This window comes from Camarhynchus parvulus, chromosome 2 (assembly GCF_901933205.1).
Source record: "Camarhynchus parvulus chromosome 2, STF_HiC, whole genome shotgun sequence".
Taxonomy (NCBI): domain Eukaryota; kingdom Metazoa; phylum Chordata; class Aves; order Passeriformes; family Thraupidae; genus Camarhynchus; species Camarhynchus parvulus.
In genome coordinates this window covers 49,319,783-49,347,609 of record NC_044572.1, presented here as the reverse complement: position 1 = coordinate 49,347,609, position 27,827 = coordinate 49,319,783, and the positions used below count along the sequence as shown (strand labels likewise).

The following is a 27,827-nucleotide window of genomic DNA, read 5'->3' as shown; positions in this document are numbered from 1 at the left end:
CCTTTTCGCCACATTTTAGCATGTTGTCAAAGTTTCTTACCACATCCAGCCACTCCTGAGGTTCTCCTGTTAAGATTTCTACATTGCAGAAATCTCATTCTCCCGAGGATTTCCTGCTAAGATTTCTACATCACAATTTTACAGGCTTTGATTACTGAACAAAACCTAAAAGCGTTAGCAAAAATACTCCATAGCGGACATTAATTCTACCAGATCTACCTCAAACTGACCTGCTATTTCATAGAATCACAGAATATTCTGAGTTGGAAGGGATCCATCAGGATCATTGAGTCTCACTCCTGGGCCAGAGAGGACACCAAGAGTCACATCATGGGCCTGAGCGCATTGTCCAAATGCTTCTTGAGCTCTGTCAGGCTTGGTGCTGTGACCACTTTCCGGGGGAACCTGTTCCAGTGCCCAACCACCCTCAGGGTGAAGAAACTTTTCATGATATCCAACCTAGACTGCTCCTAGCTCAATTTCAGGCCATTCCCTCAGGTCCTGTTGCTGTTCAGCACAGAGCAGAGATCAGTGCCTGCCCCTCCTCTTTCCTCACAAGGAGAGACTGCCATGAGGTCTCTCCTCAGTCTCCTCTTCTCCAGGCTGAACAGATCAAGTGACCTCAGCCACTCCTCACATGGCTTCTCCTCCAGACCCTTCATGATCCTTGTTGGCCTCCTTGGACACTTTCTAATGACTTAAGATCTTTTTTATGTTCTGGTGCCCCAAACTGCACTCAGCGCTTGAGATGAGGCCACCCCAGTGCAGAGCAGAACAGGACAATCACTCCCTTTAATTGGCTGACAATGCTGTCCATCTACATCTAAGCTGCTATTTATGCCTTTTTCTGCCATATTCATAACAGAGTTTATTATCCCATCAGTTTCTTTTTCCATTGCCTTCCTTCTCTTATCTCAGTAAATCTGAATACATTTTCCTTTATCCAAATTCACCAAATAATTTTATCACCACTAGTTGGGACAGTAGATGCATGAGTTAAGACCAAAACCAGCCTTCAGAGTCAGAGTACAGCCTGAGAGATTAAATATTTATTTCCTCTACTAGGATTGAAAATGATAAAACAAGTAAATTGCAGAAATTGCCTAGAACAACAATGTATTTTTAAAAAACTGAGCTGTATAACTACATGACCCCTGCAGCAAAGAATGCCATAGGTAGCACAAACAATTTCCTTCTGTGAAACTTTAATAAGAGCCCCTTCTGGAGCTTTTCAGTTTGTATTGTTGCTTTTTCTTCTCTTCTGACCACTTATACCTGCCGCTCTTTGTATATCTGTGCTCATTTCAAGTCTCAGGTCTACCTATTTCTATGAATCAACTTTAGATAGTCCATTACTACAGGCTTAGAAAAAAGCATTAAGTAAAAAGGCATCTTTATTGAGGAAACGTTATCAGTGCTGGCAAAAATTCTGTTACTAAAAAGAAAAGTCTTTGAGGACAGAAAGAGATTAAACCTAGGCAGCAATATCTTCCTTGTTTCCTCAGAAACCTTGCCAGCTCAGGCAGCAGTGTTGAACAGCTGTCATTAGAAAGGAGGGAGGGAAAGAGCTGCCCCTGCAATTAGGGCAGTCTCTGTTCTGGGCAGGATGCTCAGGAGAGAAAGGCATCCCACAGGGCCAGCCACAGGGACAGCCTGACAGATCCATGTGGTCAAGGGGCTATTTCTAAGCAAAGAATCATAAGCAGGCTCTCAGAGAGGGCCTCAGTGCTCCCCACCTCAACAAAAAATCCTGGCCATTTTAATCAACAGCAATTTCAGACACTAATGTGCTTCTTGGGGTCTCTCCAGGAGCTAATTAAGAAAAGCATTAGTGGGATTAATGACACATACTGTTCATCATCAGTAGCAGAGAGGAAGAAACAAAAGCTTTTTTTATATGATCTATCCATGTGCCTATCAAGGTGTCAGTCTAAGGAACATGAGAACAGTCTTAAAGGCCAAAGAGTTTCAAGAGGTGTATTAAACCTGAAAGAAAAGTAGAAGATAGAAAACAAATATTCACGGCATCTTCTGAAATTTTTAAGCTCTAAGCTAGGCTTTTTACATAACTAGAATTAATTAGAATCAAGCTGAAAGCAAAGAAGGCTAGGATTTCTCTACTCTGAGTTAAAAGCACTGCATTTTGAGGTGTCATATCGTGAAATGCCCACGGACAGCAAGCAGATGGCATTCTAAATCACAGCCTATCACTCAGGCATGGATCACTTCAGGTAAAATTCATTCCCACTACTAATAAACTCCAGCACTAGCTAGCCAGGACAAAAAAAAACCCTAAAAACACGAAAAAGCCTGCATAGATTTTTACTTTTTTCACTGGAACTTCAGAGAATCTAATCACAAAGATGAAAAAAGTTGCGGCTTTAATCAGTTATGACCTTCAGCTGTGACCATTAACTAAAGAGGAAATCAAAGAAAATTTAAGGATTTTCTGAGGCATTGTAGGAAGTTAGTATTTTTGTTACATTTAAAAATACAAAAGCAGCTATTATGGAGAAAAAAAATACAAATAATGGACTATACTCTAAATGCCTTTTCAGGAAAAGAAAAAAAAAAACATGAAACAGTCAGCATTTTACTGTTTAAGAAAATCCTACAACAATCCGAAACAGCTTTTCCTGAGGTCAGTAAGCTATAAAATGAAAGGCAATATCAGACAGAACACCTGACTTGCATTTAGATGCAACAAGGCATCCTTGAGACAAGATATCCTTCATATAAATAAAAAAGCCTGCTTTACTTTATCTGAACAACTCAGTTTCTTGAGTTATTTAATTTCCAAGTTTTCTCTAACGTATAGCTTGGCCATTTTTTAAGCAAAGACATGGAACAGATAATTTTGAAGGTCCCTTCCAACCTAATTATTCCAAGTTTTATGTTTAGCTGTTCTGCAAACATTTTTAATATTGAATTCTCAGCAGAATATGCCCTTAGTCTCAACATTTCAATTAAATTAATAAAAATGAAAAATGAGAATAAAATTCAGTCAGGCATTAACTACCTGAAGATCCAGCATTTTTCTACACGTCATATATCCATGGTAGCTCATGCTAATACAGTTCTTGGTCTGCATGAATTTCATGGATTTTCAAAGCATATCTCCATACCACATTAAAACCACTTATTTACTCTACTCTCTAATAAGTAGAGAGAGTAGAGTAAACCACTCTCTCTACTTATTAGAGAGTCACAGCTTGAATAAACTGCACACTTGAGTCTTCTCCACCCAAAAATTCAATCATTAAGTAAGAGAAAAAGCAAAAACTTACAATTTGGGTGTCACTTACTAAACATTGATTTCCTCAAACAAGTATTTCAAAATTCTTGGACCAACTGCTTTCAATCCAATTCATTCAAAAATGATGCATGTTGCAAGCCCTTACAACTGCTTTAAAACACATCAAGTAACACAGAACCATTTAGGTCAGAAAAACTCTTCTAAGATCATCACGCCCAACCACTAACCCAACATTGTCAAGGCCACCGCTAAACCACGTCCCTCAGTGTCATATCTTTGGGAGACTTCCAAATACCTCCAGGTGATTCAGAGGTGATTCAGCCTCTTCCCTGGCCAGTAGTGCTTGACAACATTTTTCCTAATATCCTATCTGAATCTCCCCTGGCACAACTTGAGGCCATTTCCTTTGTGCTATCACTTGTTTCTTGGGAGCAAAGACCGATCTCCACCTTGCTACAACCTCCTTGCAGGTAGTTACAGAGAGAATAATAAGGTCACCCCTGACCCTCCTTCTCTCCAGCTCTCCACAGCTGTTCCTCACCAGCCTTGTGCTCCAGACCCTTTCCCAGCACTGTTGCTCTTCTCTGGACATGCTCCAGCACCTCCATGTCCTTCTAGCAGTGAGGAGCCCAAAACTGAACACAGGATTTGAGGTGTGGCCTCACCAGTGCCAAGTACAGGGGACAATCACTGCCCTGGTCCTGCTGGTCACACTATCCCTGATACAGGCCAGGACACCACAGGCCTTCCAGGCCACCTGGGCACAAGCTGGCTCATGTTCAGCCACTGTCAACCAACACTCCCAGGTGCTCGTCCTGCAGCTCTGCCTGCGGTTGTTGTAACCCAAGTGCAGGACCTGGCATTTGGTCTTGCTGACCCTCAAACCACTGGCCTCAACCCGCTGCTCCAGCCTGTCCTAATCCCTCTGCAGAGCCTTCCTACCCTCCTGCAGATCAACACTCCTGCCCATCTTAGTCTGATCTTCAAACTGTTTGAATGTGCCTTTCATTCCCTTGTCCACATAATGGATAAAAATATTAAACAGAACCAGCCCCAGTGCTTAGTCCTGGGGAATACCACTTGCCACCAGTCACCAACTGGATTTAATTCCAGTGACCATCAACCTCTGGGCTCAGCCATCCAGCCAGTTTATAAGCCACTGAAGAGTGCACCCATGCAGGACATGAGCAGCCACACTTGCAGGCTTGCTTCATTGTAACAATAAACTTGATGGAGCATTTCAATTAGTCTGAGGACACTAATTTAAACGCTCTTCCAACACTTCTAGAAGCTACCTGGTAAAAAATTTAAACACTTCAAATTTGTTTCACACGTTAATACATGGCCCTACAACTATCTTTCAAAACTATAGTGGTTTCTTTTCATAGTAAGATGAATTTGAAACTACTATTAAACATATCAACACATTTACATATGGAGTTTTTGTGGGTGAAATGTGTATCCCTATTGAGACTTATACATACAGGAACATATACAAATACAACCTATCTGTGTTTCATCGTTTTAACTGTCAATTATATTTCCTTTAATTTTCAGGTAAGTACAATATTTTGCAACATTTTGTACAGTTGTATGTAAAAGCTAATGTCAAAACAGTTATGTAACAGACTAATGGACAGTTCAATATATGCAGAAAAATATGTCATGGTATAATACTGCACAGTAAAACTGAAACAGATTCTGTATACCCTTATTGTATTCTTTCTTTTCCTTTTGACAATAAGGAGAAGGCCAAGTCATATTCACTTGTTTTAGAAAACAGAACTAAAAGTATGAGCAGACACTTTTCCCAGAAATCCTATCATCCAGACACATATGCCCATAATTCTAATTGTCTCTTTTATTTTGGATATATACGATTACTTTAACAATTATGTGATCACCTGGGAAAAGAGACTGTGATACAGTAATTATGTACTCTTATGTAATATCTCTTTTAATCACAGAACAAGCAGTAGTTTTAAATACCAAAAGATGTAACACTCAAACACTGCTTTATTTTTCCCAGAATACAGACACAGTCTTATGAAAGAACACATACCCTGGTATTTATTGCTTCCAAAGTATTTTCAAAGATTTTAAGTGGAAGTACTAAAAGAAAGATTCCAAATTTGTCTGTCTAGACTCTCAGAACACTGATGCCAGCTGCAGAGCACACTCAATGTTGTTAATCATAAAAGGATAACACCTTACAAGAAATTTAGTGCAACGTTGGATGGTTGCCTAGGAAACTGAATTAAGTCTCTTATCAGGCATTATACTCCAATACAAAGATCACTAACATGCTCTCTGAAATACTGGAAGGTATCTGTCCTACGACTGTTGTATTGGTTTTGCCCAAATGTAATTTACAGCATATATGTAGGTTGCAAAGACTGTAGTACAGCATTCATGTTTTTCACTTCATAGCAGAAGCCTGTAATGTTTAAGGGAGTGAATATTCACTGACATTAGCGTCTTCCGCACTTAAGGAAATCCACCCCCATCAAAACAGAACAGGAAATTAAATTGGGATGGAGTGTGAAAGGTGGAATGTTTTCCCATATTGCAGTTGGATAATATATTATTATACTTCCATCATTTACTGAGATCTGAATCACAAATAAAAACATCTCAGGGTCACCAGAATGTAAGTCTTTATTAAAAGAAAAATGTATTTAAAATTGCAGGTATGTTATAAGAGAAAACAGTGGTAAAATTGAAACTTCACCTAGAAAAGAGGCTGCATTGTATTTTAAAAAAGACAGAACAAAGCAAGTAGGTATTTTACATCTATCCTGCTTTGCTAGTTATGGTGTAATCCCTGGTTTTTTTTGAGAATGCAGGTACCTACAATAGCTTAGTGCAATAAATGAGAAGTTAACTATAGTTCGAATATTTCAAAGTAATAAATGAATTCCATGTAAAAATTCTGTTATGTTTGCCTTCAAAAAATAATACCCTCACATTTATTTGACCAAAATAATAGAAAAAATATATATAAAATATTACCAAGATGGTCTGTGGGGCCCAAAGAACTTGCTTACTTAGCTGGACTACTTTGCTTACAAATTTCTCAACATTTTCAAGCTTGATTCCATGATTTTTGTTTTCTCCTCATATCGCCTAAACCACTGCTCATCTGCAGTAGACGATTATATACCTCATTAACAATATCCAGGTAACTTAGCTGGACATAACCAAGAGAATTACTTAACTGGACATAACCAAGCTAAAAAAAAGAAAAAAAAAACCAAAAAAAATCCCTAAAATGGCAGTCTGCATAGAACACTTGCTTCTTGTCAAATGCATAACTATGGATATGGACTGTATGAGATTCAACAAGGCCAAATACTGGGTGCCCTATCTGGGTCACCATCACCCAATGTAGTGCTACAGGCTGGAGAAGCATCTGGGAAGTCAAATAAAAAATGAAGTGGTACCTCACAGGGCTGTAAGAGCTCTCTGCAAACACCTGCGCAGAAGGTAACTCAGCTAACAGAGTGAAGCTGGACTTTCACACAGCTCTCAAGAAGGGGTCTTGCCCTAAGGATAAAGGCATGGAGCAAGGACACTGCCCTGGAGAGCGGGCCCCAAATCCACCATCATTGCACAGGAGACAGGGTGTTGTAGTAGACATGCATGTATTAGGTAAATTTTCAGGAAGCAGCTATGTAACAGAGGAATCTATAATCAATAATTACAAAAGTAATAGATGACAAATACAAACAAATGCAATTATGCTACTATGAACATACAGCACCTCTCTAGTATGGTGTGGCAGATATGGCTTCCTCAACTCAAATGTACCACAACAGAAAGGCACTGAAAGGGCAAACAGTTGTATACAAGAAACAGCTCCATTGTGTCTTTGAGCTGGGGCAGAGGGAGGGATAGCAGAGGACAGGCATGGAAGAGATCCATAAATAGAAACTGGCAGTCAGGAAGGTAAGAAATGTTGGCTCACCTCTGTAACACAAGATCTAGCAAGCACCAAGTTTTTCAGCAATCAGTCCAAACAAGTTTGCATACTTAAGAACTTCTGCAGAACACTGCAAAAGCCAAAGATCTATGTGGGTCAGAAACTAAACAGAAAAACCTGTAGGAAAACAAAGTGAAAGGACAGACACTGAAGATACTACGTGCCTCAGCTGGCCCTAACCTGTAAGACTGCTGACAACTCCTACTGATGAAGGAGTTACCACTGCCTGTTTCTCCTGTCCTTACTTTCTTCTCAGGCATCTGCAAACAAATCACTGTCAAATACAAGTCTTTGGTCTGAACTTACTGGAATCAGATTACATTATAAGACAAATCTGCAGAGTCAACAGAACATGATTTAGGAAACTCCGGGTTTAAGTTTTCTTGAAGGAAGCAGTTCTCTGGTCCACCAATGTGCTTTTAATTATTCTCATAAGCCCTGGACTACACAAACCTCAGACACTTACAATAATGTTTTTATAATTACCGCTTCACTGACAAAAACTGAATAATATTCCATTCTTGTTATGAAACTTGGAGAGAGAGCTAACAACTGAGGAGAATTCATATCACTCTTTTTAAACGTTACCTAAAATATTGTTTTCTGCCTTAAGTGAGACTAAGATTTCAGCAACTGTTAGGTTTGTTTATACAGAAGTTGATCATGAACGACAGTAACTTGCATATTTCTACAGGTCTTTATTCTGGAGATGCTCAGAGCATCAGTTTCAGCTGAAAGCACTGCTTCTTAGCTTAACTGAAAAATACTTTGAGAATACACAGCTTCAGATGTTATGTGTGTTCGACGGTCACCCAGTGCCACTTCTCTTTCTCTTCTGTTTTTTTAATATAAATACTACTGAAATTTAAATATTCAATTTGCACATGGTCTGACTCAACTACTGTGACAAGAAAAGCCTAAACCAACAAGAGGATTTTCAAGTTATTCTCAGATAATTCATACTTAAAATAACAGAGAAAAACTGAATAAGCTTCCCAGCCTTCTTTTAATAATGTTACTGTAATTTTACAGTCTTAAAATAAAAATCCAAACCTAGCCAAACTCTGGAGCAAAACAGTGTTTGTAGCTACAAATGGAGACTATTCAAAAATCAATACTGTGCATAGAACAATATGCCTCCAGTTCCCTTACACAACTGCAATACAAAATTAACCAGCCAAAGAAAAGCTCTCCTCAACAAAACAGATTTAAATTCTGTAGCACTCTGCTGCAGTAGTTCCACAGAATACTGAAATACACTTTCAATTAATTTAGTTAGCAGCTTGTCATAAATTATACTTTGTATTCCTGAACTTTGAATTTTATTTCAAAGCTCTTAATTACAAAACTAGACATGTAAAGAAAAGGAAGCTTAAAATTTTGACAGACAATTTGAGACAGCTGGGGGTCCGGGACAATGATGTAACTTACTCAAATTTTGAAAAGGACAGCCAGTGCTATAAAACCAACATTAATATCCTAATATCACTAGCTCTTTTCAAAGCCAGCAGCAAAAATGAGTTGATTAATGTAGTTTGCTTGTACCTCCCAGAAAAAAGGTCTCATACTCCAGCACATGTAGATCCATTAATCTGAAATTCATATGAGTAAACATTCCACATAGGAATAAGAGTTAGTACTTTTTTTTGCATCGCATAAAAACTTTAGACTACTAAAAGCTACAGTCGAGTTATCTAACAGGAGGTGGACAACATAATCCTCTGAGACTACAGGCTTCAGCAGGCATAAAGCTCTGATTAAAGTGATCTGCAAATAAAACCTTCAATCTTTAACATAACTTAAAGATAATACTTGTGTTTCAATGTAAATTTTAGATGACTCTCTCGGGGAGTGGTAAGCAACTATATAGCATGGAACTAATTACTAGAAAGGCACTCCTGGAACCTTTAAAAAAATCCCAACCACCACCTAAGAAATCAGTGACAAATGAATACTGACATGCTACTATACAATTATTTCAATTCCAAGACCAGTAAAATGCCTGCCAGTACATTATAATTAGCTCAAGAAGTTTTCAACATGTTCCACTTCAGCTGCTAAGAGAGGGGGGAAGTGCCTTTTACTGTTTGGTCTTAGGAAAAAAAGTTGTATTTCACTTACCAGTTCCTATATAGGGTTTAAAGCGTCCTGATAGTCTGTCAACAAAGGCACCTAAAACATCTAATCCCAGTAGTGCTACCTGTTGAAACAAAAGCATTAGATATTATAAACCAGATCAATGAGGAAAGTTTTAGAATATATTGCAATTAACTTAAGCATAGAAATGCAAGTATGCTGAAAAGCTATTTTAAATTAAAGTTTCAGTTGAACAGCTAAGAATTCTTTCAAAGTTCCTATCAAGACAAAGTTATCAGAATACGATTGAAATGGATCAAGTTTATTTACATATACCAGAGCAATTCAGATTTTTAATTCTTGCCTTACAACAGAAGAAAATAAGTATTAGAAATCTAATGTTTTCCTATTTTCAACCACAAAACCCAAACAAAGACATGGTTTAAACATTTCCCAGATGCTAAGAGCTTACTCCAGGAGCTTACTTCTGGCCACTTAGCTCATCCACTAAGGTCATTACATCATTTTCCAAACTCCCAAAAGAAAATAATTGAGAAGCTAATTCTGCTTTCCCTAGTGGTCCAGACTAGACCATTTTTCCACTTGCTTTTTAAACTAGGGAAGCTCAATTTTTCATTTGCTCATTAAAATATAATAAAGAACCCCCTCAAACCAAATGAAAACAACAAAAAAACTAAACCAAAACAAAAACCAACTCAACCCACAACAATGAAAACCAAAACAGAAAAAAAAAAAAGGAAATGCAAAATACTACTGGAGTTTTGAGGAATTTCCCATCCATGCACAGAAACCACATGAGACAACAATATCCACCAATACAGAAACAAAAACACAAACAGAAATTACCAATTTGACAAAATTATTTTAAGAAGTAGGGACACTTCTTTGCTGCTTACTATCCTGCATATTGTTCCAAGACTTCCTTCTGTATTTCATACAATAGTTCATAAGGAACACCAGAACCTGCATTTTCACAACTTGTAGTTACCTCAATTTGCTGCTGCTCATGAAGGTGCAAATGGAACAACCTCCAAGTTTGGGTGTTCCTTACAGCTTTTCCTCCTCTTTATTTTCTAGTAAGACAAGCACTGCACATTTTCCCCCATGAACTCATAACTAGAATTCCTCTCCTTTATTAGCTGTTTATTTTCATAACATTTGGATCTGCATTTTTTGGACCCCTCTGTTTCCTTAAGATCCCTATCTGTCACAATTGTGCACACTAGGCAGAAGGCCAGAAGAAAATTAGACTGGATATGCATGTGATACACATGGCCCACGCACACAGCATCACACGAGCCTTGTTTCCATAGGAAACTAGAAAAATAAGGTCCTCAAAAACCCCAGGATTAGAAGCAACCGCACAATGAAGCTGGTTTTAATAAATTCAGTATTTGCACAACATATCTTCTTTTAAAAAGGAGATACAAAACTTAGTTAGCAGTTAGTACAACTCACCCAGACACAATTCTATTACATACTAAAATACAGGATAGCAAATATAAGTGGATGGCATCACTGGCTTAAATTAATATATTGCCAACAAGTAACTATCTACAGATTAGGGAAATAGAATACTATAGCTAGCAACTTACTTAGACCAAAAAAAAAAAAAAATTAGCTTTTGTGGTAATGTCAAGGCTTTCCACAAGGTTTTTCCTTTAATGTTACTTTCCAGCTTATCAAGCAATATGAAACCATAGTCAAAAGCTCTGTCTAAAAACCAGTGTCTGAAAGAAATAAATTCTGGAGCCACAGTTTTCCTATGCTTCTGTTTCTTGACTACAAACCCACCTGAGACTTGCACTGACAATTTTAAGGTATCTTTCCATGCAAGTGTTTTGCACAAAAAGGAGCCTTTTCATCTGTAAAGATACATTTTAAAAAGGTTCTCTCTTCTCCACACATTAGATCATCTTTGCAAAATCTGTCTTGAAGACTTCCATCCTCACGAAGAACAGCAACTGAGAAACTTAGAGTAAAGCGCACATGCATGAGCTTTACTGCATGCAAAGTCTTCTGTAGTCTGCAGCTTTGAAAAGGTAACAGGTATGAAAAGTCACAATAACTGAAGAGTTAAAATGTCAGTGTGGCCACAAGCTGAAGTTATGGAAAACTCTTCTACTACAAAATTTGCTTTCATTCCACATCACAAAACAAGTCAGCTGAACCACACAACTACAGAGGATAGCAAGTGAACTACCACCTGCTGGTTTTGTAAATCAGTTTTAATATTTCTCTGTTCTGATACACAATGCTCTAAGCTTCAGCATCTCGTGGTAGGTATCATCTGTGCAGTAATCAAGCAGCCCTTTGGAAAGAGTCCTTAATTTATATGGGGTCACATAAACATCATTCCAAAAAAAACCAATTGTAAATTGAGGAAGAACTTAGAGGTTCTGCAGAAGACCTGCAACAAAGAGGTTCCAAGTTCTGAGGCACTGTGTGGGACCATTTACTAACACAGGCTCTCCACTATCAACAGAAAAACCTTTCACCAGCATCACTGCTCTTTCCCCAACACTCCAATGAAGGATGAATGCCTTCTGGGACTAAAATCAATGGATTTGTTTCTTACTCTGCATTCATTAAGCCTTTTGCTTGCAGTCTAGAAAGAGCCTTTGTATGTTGAGAGTGATTCATCAGTTTACCATTGTCTGAGGCATTTAAACAGTGCTTTTAAAGTTCATAGGGAAAAAGAAATTTGGGCTCATTTGAACTGAAGTTGGTTATTTGCTATTCTTTAACAAGCCAATATTAAGCCTATCCTTGACTTCTCAGATCACAACAAAGTTGCCAAACCAACTGAGAAATATTTTATCTGTTCTGGATAAAAAAAGACCAGACTCTTTAGTGAAATCAAGATGTTCCAACCAAAAAACTATTATGAATAGAACCAGTGATTAGTAATTGAGCCTATTCTTGCTCTGCAAGCTTGATCCTTTTCCAGCTCTCCTTCTGCACACACTTTCCAGCACTTCCCCTGCCCTTCTGTGGGCAACTTCCAGGCATGTAAGTTTTCTCCTAGAAAAAGAAATACTGTTCTTCAAACCATACCTGGATAACCATGCATGCTTACTGTTATTTTCATTGTGGTTCTGTAATTTCCTATCCCTGTGGGGGACCGCTAGGGGAAGGACACTACCAGGAAAACATCTCTACTTGTGTAACTTGCCAAATGACCTTAATACAAATGTCCTTGGATTTGGTCATAGGATCTCTGAACTGTGCATGGAAATATGGATTCTGTAGAATGGGATCTGTGAACTAGTCATGAGAATCTAATGGGGGAATTATGGAGGTCCCTATCTGGAACTCCAAAGAATGAAGTTAAGGCATTGGACTTCCTGTCACCATGGGGACAGCTGTGGTATCACTAACAACTACTGACAAACAGGACAGCATGCCAAACAACTACGCCCTGCAAGAGCAACCATTGTTCCAGCACTGCACTGCTGGAACAAGATATATGCAAAAACTTCACGGGATTTTTTTTTAAAGTATTGTCAGCCAAGACACAAGGTACACTTTCTTAATTCTCATAATCTCAAGAACCTTGCAAGCAGCTCAACATGAAACAAAAATATTTATGTTCATGCAGTATCTTGTACTTCTTCAAGTTTCATATTCTTAGTTCTCTCGACTCATCTTTCAGGACACACTTCTGCTCCCCTATTCTATACTTCTTACTCCCTTTACTGTTTCCCACTCGAATTCTATCCACTTCCCCCATCTGCAAAGATCTATCCATACTCTATTCCCTCCCTTAACTCAAAAGCTTGCAGATAGTTAAGCATGCCCTTGGCCCCATGGGCAGAAGGACACTTCCATTTTTCTGGGTCATTTCTTCAACCTGTGTGGTTTTTCAGTCCCAGCCACATCTTCAGACTCCATTCTCCCTGCCACTCAGCAGCAGTTGGACAGCTGCCTCTGCTGACAGAAGCCAAAACTGCAGACCCGGCTGCTGAAGCTACCACACACATCATCTATACTGTAGATATTTTAGCTGACAAGGAAGCATTATTTCCATTCTCTTGCTTCTCTCACCCTTCAAGAGCACTAATGACACACTTCCAATTCCAATGGTATGATTTTTTTTTAATACGTATCACATCACATTGCAAGGAGAGAGCAGGGTTGCTGGTATCTAACAAAGTCTTCAAGCTCAACATTTGAAGTCCAAGTTCATTAGCAAATGCAGAGCCCCCTCTACCTAAAAATGCAAGGCTACTGCCTTCAAAATGATGTTTTGCAACTATATTTTCGACTACAAGGTAAGATTCTCCTAAGTGTCCTATCTTTGCTACTGCTAAACTACCTATCAGCTGCAACCTCATTGTCTCAAAAGGGGTACAGACTATTGTAAGAATCCCTGTGAACAAACCATGTGATATAACATAAACTGTTCAGTGCAATATAAAGACTACTCAGTGCAAATCTCCAACCACCCAGTGCAAAACAACAACTAAATAAACTATTTAGTGCAATACAACAGACTATCAAACTTCTGATAACCTTCCCTTCACAATTCTCCTGTGATGGCCAACCACAGAACATTTCAGTGATGCAGTGCAAGCAACCACACTACCAGAGGATTGCTGCATGAATCACCCGTATTAATCTAGAGAGTGACAAGTGTATTTCTGCACTAAAAGGCTTAGTTTCTCCATGGGACCTCCCAACAGGCACAATTCTGGCATGTCCCTGTTATGTTGACTTCTCCTGCACTGCAGCCAGAACAAGCAAGCAAAGTGCTCTCATAAAAATTTTAGAGGTAATTAAAAAAAAAAAGGAAACACGCTTTAATGCCCTTTCCCCAAGATGGGAACTTTAGCTTCCTATCTTGTCTGCCCACATTAATTAAGAAACATTTAGCCAATTATGAAGAACACATTGATGTAACACTCAAAATGATCAGTGGAAAAAAAGTTTACAACTTTCTGTTATTTCAAAACCTTTCATCATCTTCAAACTGAATTCAGACTGCTAGTGTTATCTCCAAACTGCTCTGTATTATGTGGACAATACGGTATTCTAAATTTTGTGTACTGCCTCCAGCTTGATCCATTACAGGAGCGTCTCCAGTTTACTTCACGTGTGCATAAACATTCTTCCCTTATCTATTGTAATAATTTTTTCACAAATATTTTTCCAAGGATTGTGCGCAAAACCCAAAAGTATATGATGCAGCAACACTTGATATTGTAAGCCATTTTTTTGAGATTGTCTGGCTAAAACTTTATGTGCTGCACAAGAAAAAGTTTCAAAACAGAGCCTCTTTAAAAGCAAGATTCAGTGGGAAGACAATGAGATGTATGGTATTTCTCTTTCGAATAAATAACTAATTAAAAAACGTTTTTTTCCCCAAACAAAATTGCAGTCGAAAGCCTTTCTAAGCACATTGATGGTGCAAAACAAAGAAACACTTTATTTTAGGACTCGGTTCTTTCAAAAGAATTTAATTCTTCTTGTGCCCAAGGTCTCTTATTTCCTTTCCCATTTCCTCTTATTTAAATTGTATCAAACATACAGTGACCCCCATTCTCCGCTACTTACTCCCACCTCTGCAGCAGCTCCTCTGCTGTGGGAAGAGCAGCATTCATGCAGCTGAACAACAGCCCACTTTAGGAACCAGCCCAACAAAGAACAAGAGAAGGCATCTCCTGAGCCATGTCTCCTCCCTGAGCCTGCTAGCTGGGCAGCCTCACAAGCACTCCCATCAGAGCCATGCAGGAATGACGCACCAGCACCACTCCTCAGCCAGGCACAGAAACTGCTTCCATCAGCAGTGCTGCTAAAATTGCAGGGCTCACACGCCCTGACTGCTGCCAGCTCTGCTCGGAAGGATGCACCTCTCCTCTGACACACTGCATAGGGCTTGGAAAGGCTGTCCATCCACGCCCAAATCAATCAAAACACAGGTTAAAAGTGACGCTCCTGTTATCCCTCTTGACCTGCAAATGTATTTCATCCGGTGCACTGAAATCGCCTGTAACATGAGTCAAATCAGCTTGCTGAAACACTGCAAAATGAATTGAACATTGACAAAACGTTAAGTGCCTCAGGAACAACAGTGACAACAGAACACCTGGCCCCATGAGCAGCAGAGCTGCAGTTTCAACAGCAAGTACAGTTAGGCTGGATAACACAAACTAAGCTGTAAAACAATTGAGAACTGTCAATTCCACCTCTGGAGGAGATGCCTGAGACTTTGAGACTATATATTCCCCATTCCCAACTAAAGACCAGACAAAATTAATTTTAATTAAAATAATTAAAACTTCTTGGAAGTGTCCCTTGTCTTCAGGAGATCCGCTTGATTATTTGGCTAATACTCCATTACACCTAATGCATCATGAAGAGAACATAAATATTATATTAAAAAATAGTAATTATTACTCAAGAAGGAACCAAATAATTGAGTTTGAAAACCAAAATTGGATTCACACAGGGACAGGTCAAACCACATTCTCACTATATAGAAAAAAGAAAGTGGCTCCCACACAGTCAAGATCAAACAAAACTTGAAGAAAAAAAGAATGACATTCAGCAAAGAGTTCAAAGTCAAACATTTTTTCTTCAACAAAGACATTTAAATCACTAGCATTTGCTAACAAAGACTAAGGAAATACTGGAATCTACACCATAACTGAAAATAAAGGTTTAGCAGAGTCCTCTTTTATTCCATTTCTCTGTCCTGCATCTTACAGTCCTACAACTGAGCATGGCATTTGCCTTTTGTGTAGCATATGTTGGCTTGTGTTCAACTTCAGATCCAAAACAACCCACACATTTTCTTCTTAAGGTCTGCTACACACACACCCCACATCCTGCCATTTGTGTATTTGGTCATTTCTAATTAAATGTCCCACTCCACATGTTTTATCTCTGAACTCTCTTTTTTCAGATCTCAGTATCTCCACTTTATTCAGGTAAGTTTAAATCACAGGCTCCACACATATGTGTGGTCAGCCAAGTTTTAACTGCTGTCATCTCTCTGTAAGTCCTTCAGACAAGCATCCTAACCACTTGTCTTTACCTATCTGCAAAATTACAGTTCAAATTTTCCCTTCCTTTCTGGAAATTGAAAGCTCCTCCTGCTGGCCTTTTGTTGAACTAAAGACAAACCAAAATAAATACTTGCCAAACCAAGGAAATACAAAAACGCAACACCAACATTACTGGTATTTTAGTATCTTTTGGTATTTGGCATTGAGACAAACCTCAGAAAAATCTCACTCTTCAAGATGCATAGAGTAAGAGATAATTCCAAGGATTTGCCTAAAAGAAACAGTTTATCCACACTATCAGAAAGAGATAGAGTGAAATCAGATTTTCTTCTTCCCATGGCGAACAATCTGCTGCTCTGACATAAAACGAGTGATTATTAATTACTTTTCTACTGCAGCTGAGGAACAAAACAAGCTAAGATATTGACCACAAACGTAAGAAATCCAAAAGTGACTCGCAGTCACAAACATTTCTGATTACTCTTCTCATATAAAATTACCTGGAGAAACTACCATTGTAGTCATAGTTTTTTGTTAGTTTTGATCAGGTATGCTTTCTTTAAAGAACCAAAATGTGGCTTTATTGCTCAAAAATAATTTTAATGATGGTAATTGTTCAATTTTGGTGTTCTTAAAAGAGTCCACAACATGCTAAGAGTAGATTTGCAAAGCTCTACATTAAAAGCAGTATTTCCCCATCCCACATCTCTTCAGCAGGAGCTCAAAGCAGATTTCCAGATTACTTGAGTCAGACATAGAACAGTTTGAGTCACCAGACTGCACAGTTAGATAATCTTGTAATTATTTCAAGTGACTACTGAGCATGAGAGAGAACTAACAGATGTGTTAAACATAACTCATGTATACAGAGATGAAGATCCAGGCTAACCCAGTAACACCAGCAAATATCTATCAGTAGTACCACCCCCAGAATGGGTAACTCATTTACTGTTTGAAGTTCACCTGAGAGTCCAAACAGAAAAAATAGCACTGTTCCCATTTCTTGAGATTGCTAAAATTTCAGACTGAGACCAAATACCAGCAGAATAATTCTATCACTCAACTCTTAATACTTTGCATTCAACTTACCTACTCTCATTCCTCACAGCCTTGGGAAAGCAGTTGAGGAAGGGGGGATAGGAACTGACATATACACAAAAACCCAAATCTCTGCATTGTAGGAAAGAGATTAGACCCAACCAGTACAAAATAAACCAGAACAACAAGCAACCAATTTTCAGTTCAGTGAGGAATACTTTCATTATAGTGAGATACAAAACAAAAGTTTAAATTATGCACATCTTCTGCATACTCCCTGACGTTGCAAAGCTTTTGAGAGTCTTTGTAAGCCAATCCATCACTGCATAGACATCGCAACTGAAGTCCTCATAACTCAACATTGACTCATCTCTCTCTAGGTCATTCCTTATGTTCTGCAACCAATTTTCACTACAACTCTGAACCACCTGCAGATGAGTCAACACATTCTTAATCCCACCTTTCTGTTTTACCAGTAACTCAAGCTAGTAATTGTGTTTTCCACTTCAATGAGCTAGATGAACTCAGAAATTTTCCTATCTGCTCTCTCAGTTTGGAATTGCCAGGTTGTTTATTAAATAACTGTAAAGAGTTGCAAACTTCAGAACAGCAAAAGCACTGTGTTTTATGTGGCCAAAATCCTTTGGGGATGAGTTAATTCAACCTTGCTGATAACTAGCCCACATTTAGAATTATAGAATGGTTTAGGAAAAGGCCTTTAAGATCATTGAGTCCAGCTTGTTTACTGAATGCTTATTCTCTTTTTCCCCCCACTCACTATCAAGCCTGTCAAGCCAACCGTCCTGTTAGTCCTCCAGAGTCTTTCCCTTCTGGTTAGACGAGCCAAAAACTTTCTAGGCTGGCATATCATAGAAAGTTTTCTCTTCACAGGCACAGCTTAAGAGTTGAGACCAGAGCTCTCGGATCATGCATCTCCTCTTTCACTATAGTCAGCAGAGTACACTGAGTACAAGAACTGAGCTTCCAGTTGGAATAAAAAATATGGCACGTTCAGGGCAAGTCACGTTAGTTATCCCTTTAATATCCATACCCATCACCATGAGCAGAAATAATGCTCTCCATCACAACTTCCTCCAGCATTCCCCACTTGTATCTCCAATTCATCTAGCTCAGCAGTTCTGAGTCTCCAGCCATTATCACTGCTTGTGATATCACCAGTCACGTCAACTGGGAGGGATTCATTACTTTAGGACTCTGGAGACCTGCAAGACCTTTAGCAAGATACAAAAGAAAGATGATAAGCAGAAGAGTTAAGTGCTCTGTGTATCCATTTCTCAGTAGAGGGTGACCAACAATATGTTAAATAATACAGCAATCAAAAATCACTAGTTTTTTTTTGAGAAGACACATGAATCTGTGGCATTCATTATTTTCTATTGTTCAGAGCCTGAGTGCAATAACAAAATAGGATGCAACATTTAAATGTGTAACATCTATGGTGGCATGCGACAAAATATGCAAGTAAAACACATGCCATTTTTCTAGAATATTAATCTTCATTTTGAAGCAGCACACGCTGGCAGTCACTACCACAACCAGGAACACTGGTACTGACTGTGAGCAAAGCACCCAAGATCTTGTGCTGTTGCCATTAATATAGTCACAGAATCTTCCAAGCTGGAAGGGACCCACAAGAATCATCAAGCCCAGCTCTGAAGTGATGGCCCCTAGAGGAATCAAACACCATGCTCTAACATATGTGACGTGCTTTGAAACACAACAAAGAGCCACCAGTAAGTGACACAGAGAAGATGTAACAAAAATACTGCAATGATTTTGCAAGTTATCTTTAAAATTCTCAGAATCTGTAATACTCTCATTCTGCATGACTCTTTTCAGTGGTACCCAGCCATGTTGTAAGGGCAACAGACACAAACTGAAACACAAAAGTGCCATCTGAACACAAGGGAAAAATTTCCTTTACTTTGAGGGTGACAGAGGACTTGAACAAGCTGCCCAGAGAGGTTGTGTTGTCTCTCCTGGAGATATTCAAAACCCACCTGGCTGTGATTCTGTGCAACCTGCTCTTGGTGAACCTGCTTTAGCAGGGAGGTTGAACTAGGGGATCTCCCTTCTGTGCCTGATGCTTGTGGAGCGCTGCCTAGTTCTCATTGATCCTACAATCCAAACAGCTCAGGAGTTCTGTCACCTTACATCAACAGCAAACAAAATGTCTTGCACTATGAAAAATACATCTTGAAAATTGAATTTCCAGTCTTAACGCCCAATTCTGTTAATTTACAAGTGCAGAAGAAACTCTCACATTACCCTGTTAAGTAAGTAGCTACCACTCTTCATGAAAAAGAGTATTTTTAAAGACCTGTCTAGGTCTTGCACTAATCATTTTTTTCACCAACAGCTGCCCTCAGATGACGGATTTAAAGATAAGTAAATTATATTTGTCCAGCACACGCTACTTCCTCAAGCTAACCTGACCTTTACTGACAGACATGCTTCCAAAATAAATAAATTATATGTGCAAATAAGAGTTAAGCCTTCATTATTTTCAGACGTCAATCTCAGAAGTTGCTACATGCAAACGTTGGCGGATTAAAGTCAGTGGAGGGTAAAAAAAAATCCATTTCAGGAACATACTGCCCTTTGAGGTTACTCTGCGCCCTTCTCCTGTGTCTCAGAAAATAGAAAAAAAAAAAAGCGAGAACAAGCTCAGAGCAGCGAGTTTAAAGGTCCGAATTGCGGGCGGGTCACGCTGGCAGGGCAGGGCGGAGCCGGCCCGGCCGGGAGCCCCGGGCGCGCAGCGCGGCCCGGCAGCGCCCCCGGCGGCGGCAGCGCGGGCCTGCCCCGGCCGCGCCGCGGACACGCACCGCGGGGAGGGCAAAATTCAAAATAAATAAATAAATTTTTAAAAAATCGCCAATGCGAACACGATTGTCCTTGGCACTAAAACTGCGCTGTCAATCGCCTTATCGGCTGACCGACGTCAGAACAACTCGCAAGTGTTAACGCTGTGTGAGGGAGTGATCGCTCTTTTCCCGTGGCTCCGTCTAAAAGACACACGCACACAGGAAAAAGCGAAACGTGAGTCATCATCGGGCCGCTGTGAGGATACTGGGTAACTTCCCAGGTACGGGAAAGTCACCTAAAGACGATATAAACAACTTTCAACTCACAGTTGGAACCCCAAGAAGCCAATTATTCTTTAAATCGTCTAAAACACACACAGCGTGATACAAATCCGGTGGAGCAGCACTCTTTACGGCCTGCAGAAAACGATGGCAACCCCATGAAACACTACACCCAAGTGCAGAGACCATGGGAGTGGTAGCGAGAAAAAAATAAGAAAAATAATCATCAGCTCTCTTGTTTCTGAGTAAGAAACACAACCCGAGTGTGTAATATAGTTGCGGGGGGAGGGGTGAGGGGGTTTAACACAATGCCGTGAAAAAACCCTCAAATCCAAACAAAAACCAAAACACCACCTAGCCAACGATAAAGGCAAAACCAAACCCCCTATTACAGCTTCTTTAAGGATAGACACAATAAAACATTAACCACCCTTCCAAAATTTCGGAATTCCCCTTTGTGCGGGGAGGGATAATACTGGCACAAATGTAGTTTTACTTCTGCTCTTACCTGATTAAAAAAGTAACCCGGGGCTCTGTACCTCCCTACCATGATGAATCATGGTCTTCCCGGACCGAGCCCCGCCGAGCAGCCTCACCTTAAAATTACTGGAGTTGACCCACGCTGTTATTTCGTCGATCACTTTGTCAAGGCGCTGCTGGTCCTGCTCCAGGTCGGGGGACCTCGCCGGGTCGCCCAGGTACTCCAGCAGCCCTTGGCCGACCTGCATCCTGCGGCCCACGTCCTTCTGCTGTACCTGCTCGCAGAAATAATCCATGCCGGCAGGCTCCATCTTCGGACGCTGCGGAAAAGTTTCTTCGTAGACGAGCCGAGGGCCTCAGGGTCGGAAGCGCAGGCAGGGCAGGGCGGGCGGCGGGGGCGCGGACAGGCCCGCCGTCCTCATGGAGCCGCTCCCGGCGCTCCCGGCTCCGCGCCCGCCGCCCCCATGCGCACTCGCGGCCCCGCAGGGGGAAGCCCCCGGCGGGAAGGGAACGCGGCGCTGCTGTGCTGGGCTCGGTGGGAGCCGCTCACTCCTGCTCAGAGCTTTCCAGCCGCCCCCGCGCCGTCCCGAGGGATCCCGACAGGGCTCCCCGCCGCCGCCCCTCCTCTTCCCCCGCCGGGGAACGGGAAATAAGAGCACGAGAACAGGCGCTGGGGCTGGAGGGGCACGCAGGCACCCCGGCCGCGGGCTCCTGGGGTCCCCCGGGGAGGTGCTGCCGCCCCCGCTCGCTCTGCCTTCTCTCCTCCCGCCCGAGGAGAGATCTGCGGGCCGCCTCTCACAGGCACGGACGAGGCCGCGGCGAACCTCTCATGCTCCTGACGCCGCGGCCTCCGGTCCCTCCTGCCCGCCCGCGGGGCGGCTCCCAAACTTTCGTCCCGGCGGGTCTCGGCGCCTCCCGCTCCCCTCCACCGTGAGCTGGGCCGGGCCGGGAGAGTCCCCCAGAGAGCCGCTCACGGTTCCCCGCGCCTTCCCCCGCCGGGCTCTGCGGCGGCAGCGCCACCTCCGTCCCGTGCAAGTTGCGCCTCCCGCCGCCGCCGCTGCCGCCCTGGCCGGCGCCAGGCGGACACACCGGGCGGGGCCCGCGCGGCTCCGCCTCCCGCCGCGGCTCCCGCTTCCCCTGGGAGAGCGCGCGCCCGCCTCCCGCCCCGCGCTGCGGCGGGACGGACGGACGGATGGATGGATGGACAGATGGATGGAGGGATGGATGGGCGGGCAGTGCGCGCTCCCGCCGGGCGCTCCCCCGGGACCCCTGCGGGTCGTGTCCGGCGGCAGTGGGAGGCGCATGCGCCCTCCGCCCCGCTGATCCCCGCGGTGCCGGTCCGGCGCTCTTGCGGAGAAAGTGTTGGAAGAACAGGGGAGGAGGCGTGAAAGGTGCTGGGATGCTTGGGTACTCTCCTGCCCGGTCCCGGCTTTGCCTAGCGATGCCCTGCAAACCCTCCCGCCTTGCTTAGAGCCCCGGTGTAAGGTGGGGAGATCACCGTGGAGCCATCCCATTATTCCCGGTGTGGTTGGCTCTGCAGCGTTGCTGTCCGCAAAACCGGGTTCCTTATCCGGAATGCAACAACACTCCAGAGAGACATGGATTATTAAATTCAGAGTTGTGCAAGCCTGGGTGCGCAGTGCTATTCCATAAATCTAGCACAACCCATCGGACTTTCCGCACTGTTACTAACACAGAATCACTGAATCACAGTTAGGGTTGAATGGGACCTCTGGAGATCATCTAGTGCAACCCCATGCCAAGGCGGGATCACCTAAAGGAGATAACACAGGCACATATCCAGACGTGTTTTGAATGCTTCCAGAGAGGGAGAATCCATGAACTCCCTGGGCAGCCTGGTACAGGGCTCCACCACCTTCAACATAAACAAGTTCTTCCTCACGCTGAGGTGAAACTTCTTGTGTTTATTTTATGGCCATTGTTTTAATTTATGGCCCTTGCTCCTCCTCCTGTCACTGGGCCCCACCGAAAAAGAGTCCAGCACCATCCTCTTGGCATCTGCCTTAGAGATACTTATCTGCATTAATGAGATCCTTGTTCAGTCTTCTCTCCTCTAGACTAAACAGGCCCAGCACCTGCTCTCATAAGAGACATGCTCCAGACCCCTAATTATCTTCGTGGCCCTCTGCTGGACTGTCTCCAGGAGCTCCTTTCTTGTGCTGAGAAGCCCAGAACTGCACATGGATGTGCAGTTGAACTGGATGAACTCTTCATGAATGGCAATTTCCCAAGTAAAGCCCCAACATGGTTGACCCACATGAGACTGCCAGGAATCCACTTGAATTAAAACAGAGACCCTTAAGTGAGGAGCTGTGATTTTAGGTGTTGTTTCAGGACCAGTTTAAACTGGTCCAAGTCCCCTTGATGGTGGGAAAGGCAGTCATGTCCTCTCTGTCCCTCCGCATCAGACCCTCTGAAGGTCTGATTATGGCTTTCACATGCAGGGAGAGGAAAGCAGAGGAGGTCACTCTTCCCCTTCTCCCACCCTAGCTGCTCCACTTGGCCCCTGTCTTGTCCCCCATGCCAGTCCCTGCACACACTGCCCACTTGGGCTGATTTAATGAGCTAAATGACAGAGCTGGTGCCAGTGAGCTGGGCTGGCTCATGAGTCCTACAGGCAGAAGCATGGCACTTGGAAGATGGGAAGCGTGACAACCTCCATCAGTGGCCACGGACAGTGACACTGGCCTCCTGCCCCTCTGATATTGGGAGGCTTCACCTCATGCTAAACTGGAGGCCACTGCTGATACAGGCAGTCATTTTCTTCCCTGCTGTTGTGTACACAATTCTTCCCTTCCATACACCAGAGCTGGTTTTTATTCATCCTCACTTAAACAGTTCAGAAAGATAATATTTTTATTCATTTATCTCCCTTTCTTGAAATCACATAACTAGCTTTTTGCTGATTCAGATTCCTAAATTTTCTCACTCTGAGGTTAAGCAGTTACCAGAGCTGGAGCAGGTAAAGTGGAAGCAGACAGCTAGAAGATAGATGGGGAAGACGGCCTTTGTGTTATGAAAGCTCAACTTAGTTTCAAGATAGCAGAGTCTGGCTGTCTGTCTTGCCTTGTTAGTCCTTACACTGGGGAAGAGTGAACCTGCAGGAAAGCAAGGTACTCCCTTCATTTGGCTGCTGGATTTAGACTGAGGAACCACACCTCTAAATTGCTGCTTCACAGCAGTGTAAACCAACCAAACTAAATTGGTGCTACAGTGCTCCTACTTGTCCACTTCTTACAAATCCCTTTCTCGGGAATTCTACACTCTCCTCCCGTCCCATTGATCTGAAAAAAAAAACGACAACTCTCCATCCACAGATGTGGCAGGAGGCAAGACAACAAGCAGCCTTTTGTTGATTTTGGTGAGATGAGGCAAGCTGAGGATCCCATGCTTCATCAATCCCTAGGCTTTACAATAATGAAGATGGTTAAAAAGATTAAAGATGCCTTTAAAACAGAAATGTATGTATTTACTTTGAGCTTATTATAATTTACAAGAAGATTATGAACTGCTCATCATGTTTTCAGGAAGGAAATCCAAAAAAGGAATTTTGGATGAAGCTTAATAGTTCTTGTCTTGTGTGTGTGCACTGACACTTATGAAGATATGGAATTACAGGTTGCTTTTCTAGGAAAATGGGACCCAAGAAACTTCTGGAAGGGAAAAAATAAATTCCAGAAAAAAACCAAACTGGATTGCAATATTTTTTATCAGTGCACTAGAATCTGATTCACTGGTGTTGTATGTTTAAAAAGCAAATATCTTGCTATGAAAGTTTTAAAAATGTTGACCTAACAATACTGGCTAAATGGAAAAGAACTAAGTAGACAGTGCTAGACTCTTGGAGTATTAACAACTGTAAACAATTTCTGTCCTTGTCCAAACTATCTGAAAAAAACCCACCCAAGTCATATAAAATTCACTTTTCATTACAGTCCAAGTTAAGCTCAGTCTCTAAAGAAAGAAAATCCTAAGCAAAAAGAGGGGGTAAAGCTCGTGGCACTATGTTTTTGAAATTCTCTCAATTCAAAGCAAATACACTGATTAGGTAACCCAGTTGCTGTGACTAGCATTGAAACTGAGGGGAAGGGTAAAGTATAATAAGACATGCACTTGAAATATCAAAACTATTTTGTCAACTCAAAGACGGCATTGCAAAGCTATGCTGAGGGCAAAAAGTCGTGCTGGGCTATGTGGCCTTTCTTTTTTTTTCCATTTCACGTAATAAGTGTTTTCTTAAAAAACACAGCAGAAAATAATTGCCTTGCTGTAAAATCAGAGGATTAGACCACTGTATTTCATCCTGAGAATCTGTGACTACCTGCCATGACTACTGCCTTTATACAGTATTGGTTATAGATACACTGTTTTGATGTACTGTTATTGATATAACAGCAGAAAATGGGTAGCCTTTTTATTCCTGAGGTGTTTTGCTAAGACTAAGTCAATTTCATTTGAAAGCTAGCACTGAGAGGAATTTTTTTTTTTTTTTTTTTTTTTTTTTGGTGGTATCAATAAATGTTGGTTGACATGTTCCTTTGCAAACAAATAGCTTTTGGATTTGGCAAATAGAACTTCTGGATGTTCATTTCCTTTTTTAGCAAGGCAGGAGTAGCACTCCAACACTGAATCCAGAGCAGTCCCTGAGCTTGGACAAAGGACATGGTTTCATTGTAGATGTTCTCACAGAGTCCTAGTGGACTTTATACCTAGGGAGGTGGGCTAGACTCCAAAAAGAAGGCATTTTCATTCAAGCCAAAGATCTTGTAAAGCTTCTTATTCTCAGTTAAGGAGATTGCTTTCTCTGGAATGCAATCTTCGTTTTGATATGCAAGCATGTGAGCATAAATCCACTACTCTTGTGTATTTGTACAATGCATAATATTTTGTAGAGCCATTAATCTCCGTAATTGAATGCAGAATCCAAAATTTCCTTCAGTCTTCTCAATGTGACTTGCTAGCAACCAGAGCAATTACAGCAGGAGCCGAGGTAAATGACACTAATCCAGTGAGGCACGTTTCCAACCTGAATTGCACACCAAACCTGTTCCTATGCCCCCAGCCCATCCGAGTGTGCTGCACAATTCCCGCACGTATTATCCTGCTCTGAAGAAGGAGAGAATCCTACCAGCGGGCTGGGGAGGGAGGATGCCATGCTCTTTGTTCCTCTGGCTGATAAGGAAGCACGTAGGGTGCTTCAGGCTCTGCTCTGCCCTCCTTCCCTTGCTAGCAGTAAGCCCTAACAGGCTCAGAGCTCATGCAGCCTGGTTATCAATCTCCTGTAGCAGGAGACTGTCAGTCACTGCTGCAGAAAAGCTATTTCTACAGACTGACTTCCCTTTCTGAGAAACCCTTCCCACACAGAGGATATGATCCCATTGCTGAAAGAACCATAAAAATCCCCTAAAAAACCTCTGATAAAGAGTTCTCTTCATCACAAATAGCAAACATGGGCCAAAATAATAAAAATAGAGTGAATTTAAACATGAGTCACTCAGAAAGTTCTCATAAATTACACTTGATGTAGCCTAGGTTGACACTGAAGAAATCTATGAGAAAGTTGTTCTTCCTGTTGGATTCCCCAGGAGCTGGGTCAGCACTTCTACAACATGTTCCACCCTGGGTGACTTGAATCAAATGTTCAGGTTGGATCTTGGATGTAGTGTCTTTCAGTCATGTACCACCTTTTAATGTCTTCTAGAAGAACCATAGCCTTTTATTTTTTTATGAGTTGTAGATCAGTACACTGAGGGTCTTCTTAATCCTGTCAAGAGGCAAAAGACTGTGCTATTTTAAGCAGAATTGTGGCAGACTTTGTTATCTATGTTTTATAGGTATTTATTTTGCATCTTTTCTGTCATTCATTGCAAAAGGATGATGTGTATCCTGTCAAGCTGAATTTATCACTGTTGGCAACTTAAAGTATCATTTGAATTCCTCCCTCTGAGATTAACAATATCAGAATAATGAAGTAATAAATATCTTTTGAATATAAATAAATAATTATTGAAGGAATGTTCTGATGATGATGTTGCAATAACCTAGTTGAAAATTTGTCCATTTTTCTCACTAGGTCTTAAAAGATGAAATCAGATGTAACTGTATTAAAAATGTACTTGGTGAACTCAGCTATACTTAGGCTTGTGCCATGAACGTTCTTTAAATGATGTATTTAATAGAGATTGCTTTCATATGCTTATTTATAAAACAGTCAGGAGCTGAAACTAGTAGTCTGGTATTTTTCCTGTACATATGAAGTTAATTTGATCACAGAAATGGGGTATGAGGGGGCATCAGCCTATGCCTGATTACTGGATTACTCCAAGGCATTAATTTGTTCCTTATTGTCAAATATGTTTTAACATGTAGACACTGCAATTAAATAATTTGCCCTGATACATCTTTTATGAGTAACTTGCTAATTTTCTTGATTCATGTGATACAGAGAAGGAAGAACAAATTAAAAACTACAGGTAATAAAAATAGTGTCAGAATTAACATGTAAGTGACAACTTCTCTTTCATCATGTTAGTCTACCATGCCTTATATGGTTAATCAAAGCACTGGTGCATAACTTAGCATCCTTTGTGCCCTTTTTGCACAGCAACAGAGATATTTGTCTTTAGCGATAGAAGAATTTGACCGTGGTTTGCCAAGCAAAGATTTGTTTCTGTTTTGTGCAGCAGGTTATTTGCTAGACTTTTATCAATCAGGATTTTCTATCTTTAAATTTCTGTGGAGGATTATAGTATGCCAGTGTTCTGTGTAAGACCTTAATTGCTGTATAATGATTTCATGTAATATTAGAAAAAATCTGGAATGCAATAGTTCATTGA

General features: G+C 41.3%; 1 protein-coding gene across 35 annotated transcripts in view; it reads right to left on the bottom strand.

Annotated features, from left to right (window-relative positions):
- Positions 1-22,045, bottom strand: part of CLASP2 (cytoplasmic linker associated protein 2) — a 146,777-nt gene extending 124,732 nt beyond the window's left edge. For 21 of the 35 annotated variants that reach the window (XM_030971190.1, XM_030971184.1, XM_030971195.1 and 18 more), the window contains exons 1-2: positions 21,087-22,044; positions 9,360-9,438 (exon numbers count right to left, since the gene is read on the bottom strand). In XM_030971190.1, the coding sequence (XP_030827050.1) occupies positions 9,360-9,438; positions 21,087-21,281 (274 nt within the window). In that variant the 5' untranslated portion in view covers positions 21,282-22,044. Of the gene's footprint in view, positions 1-9,359; positions 9,439-21,086 lie in introns of all 35 variants that reach the window. The other 14 variants (XM_030971181.1, XM_030971182.1, XM_030971187.1 and 11 more) reach the window with 3 other exon arrangements.
- Positions 22,046-27,827: the final 5,782 nt, after the last annotated feature.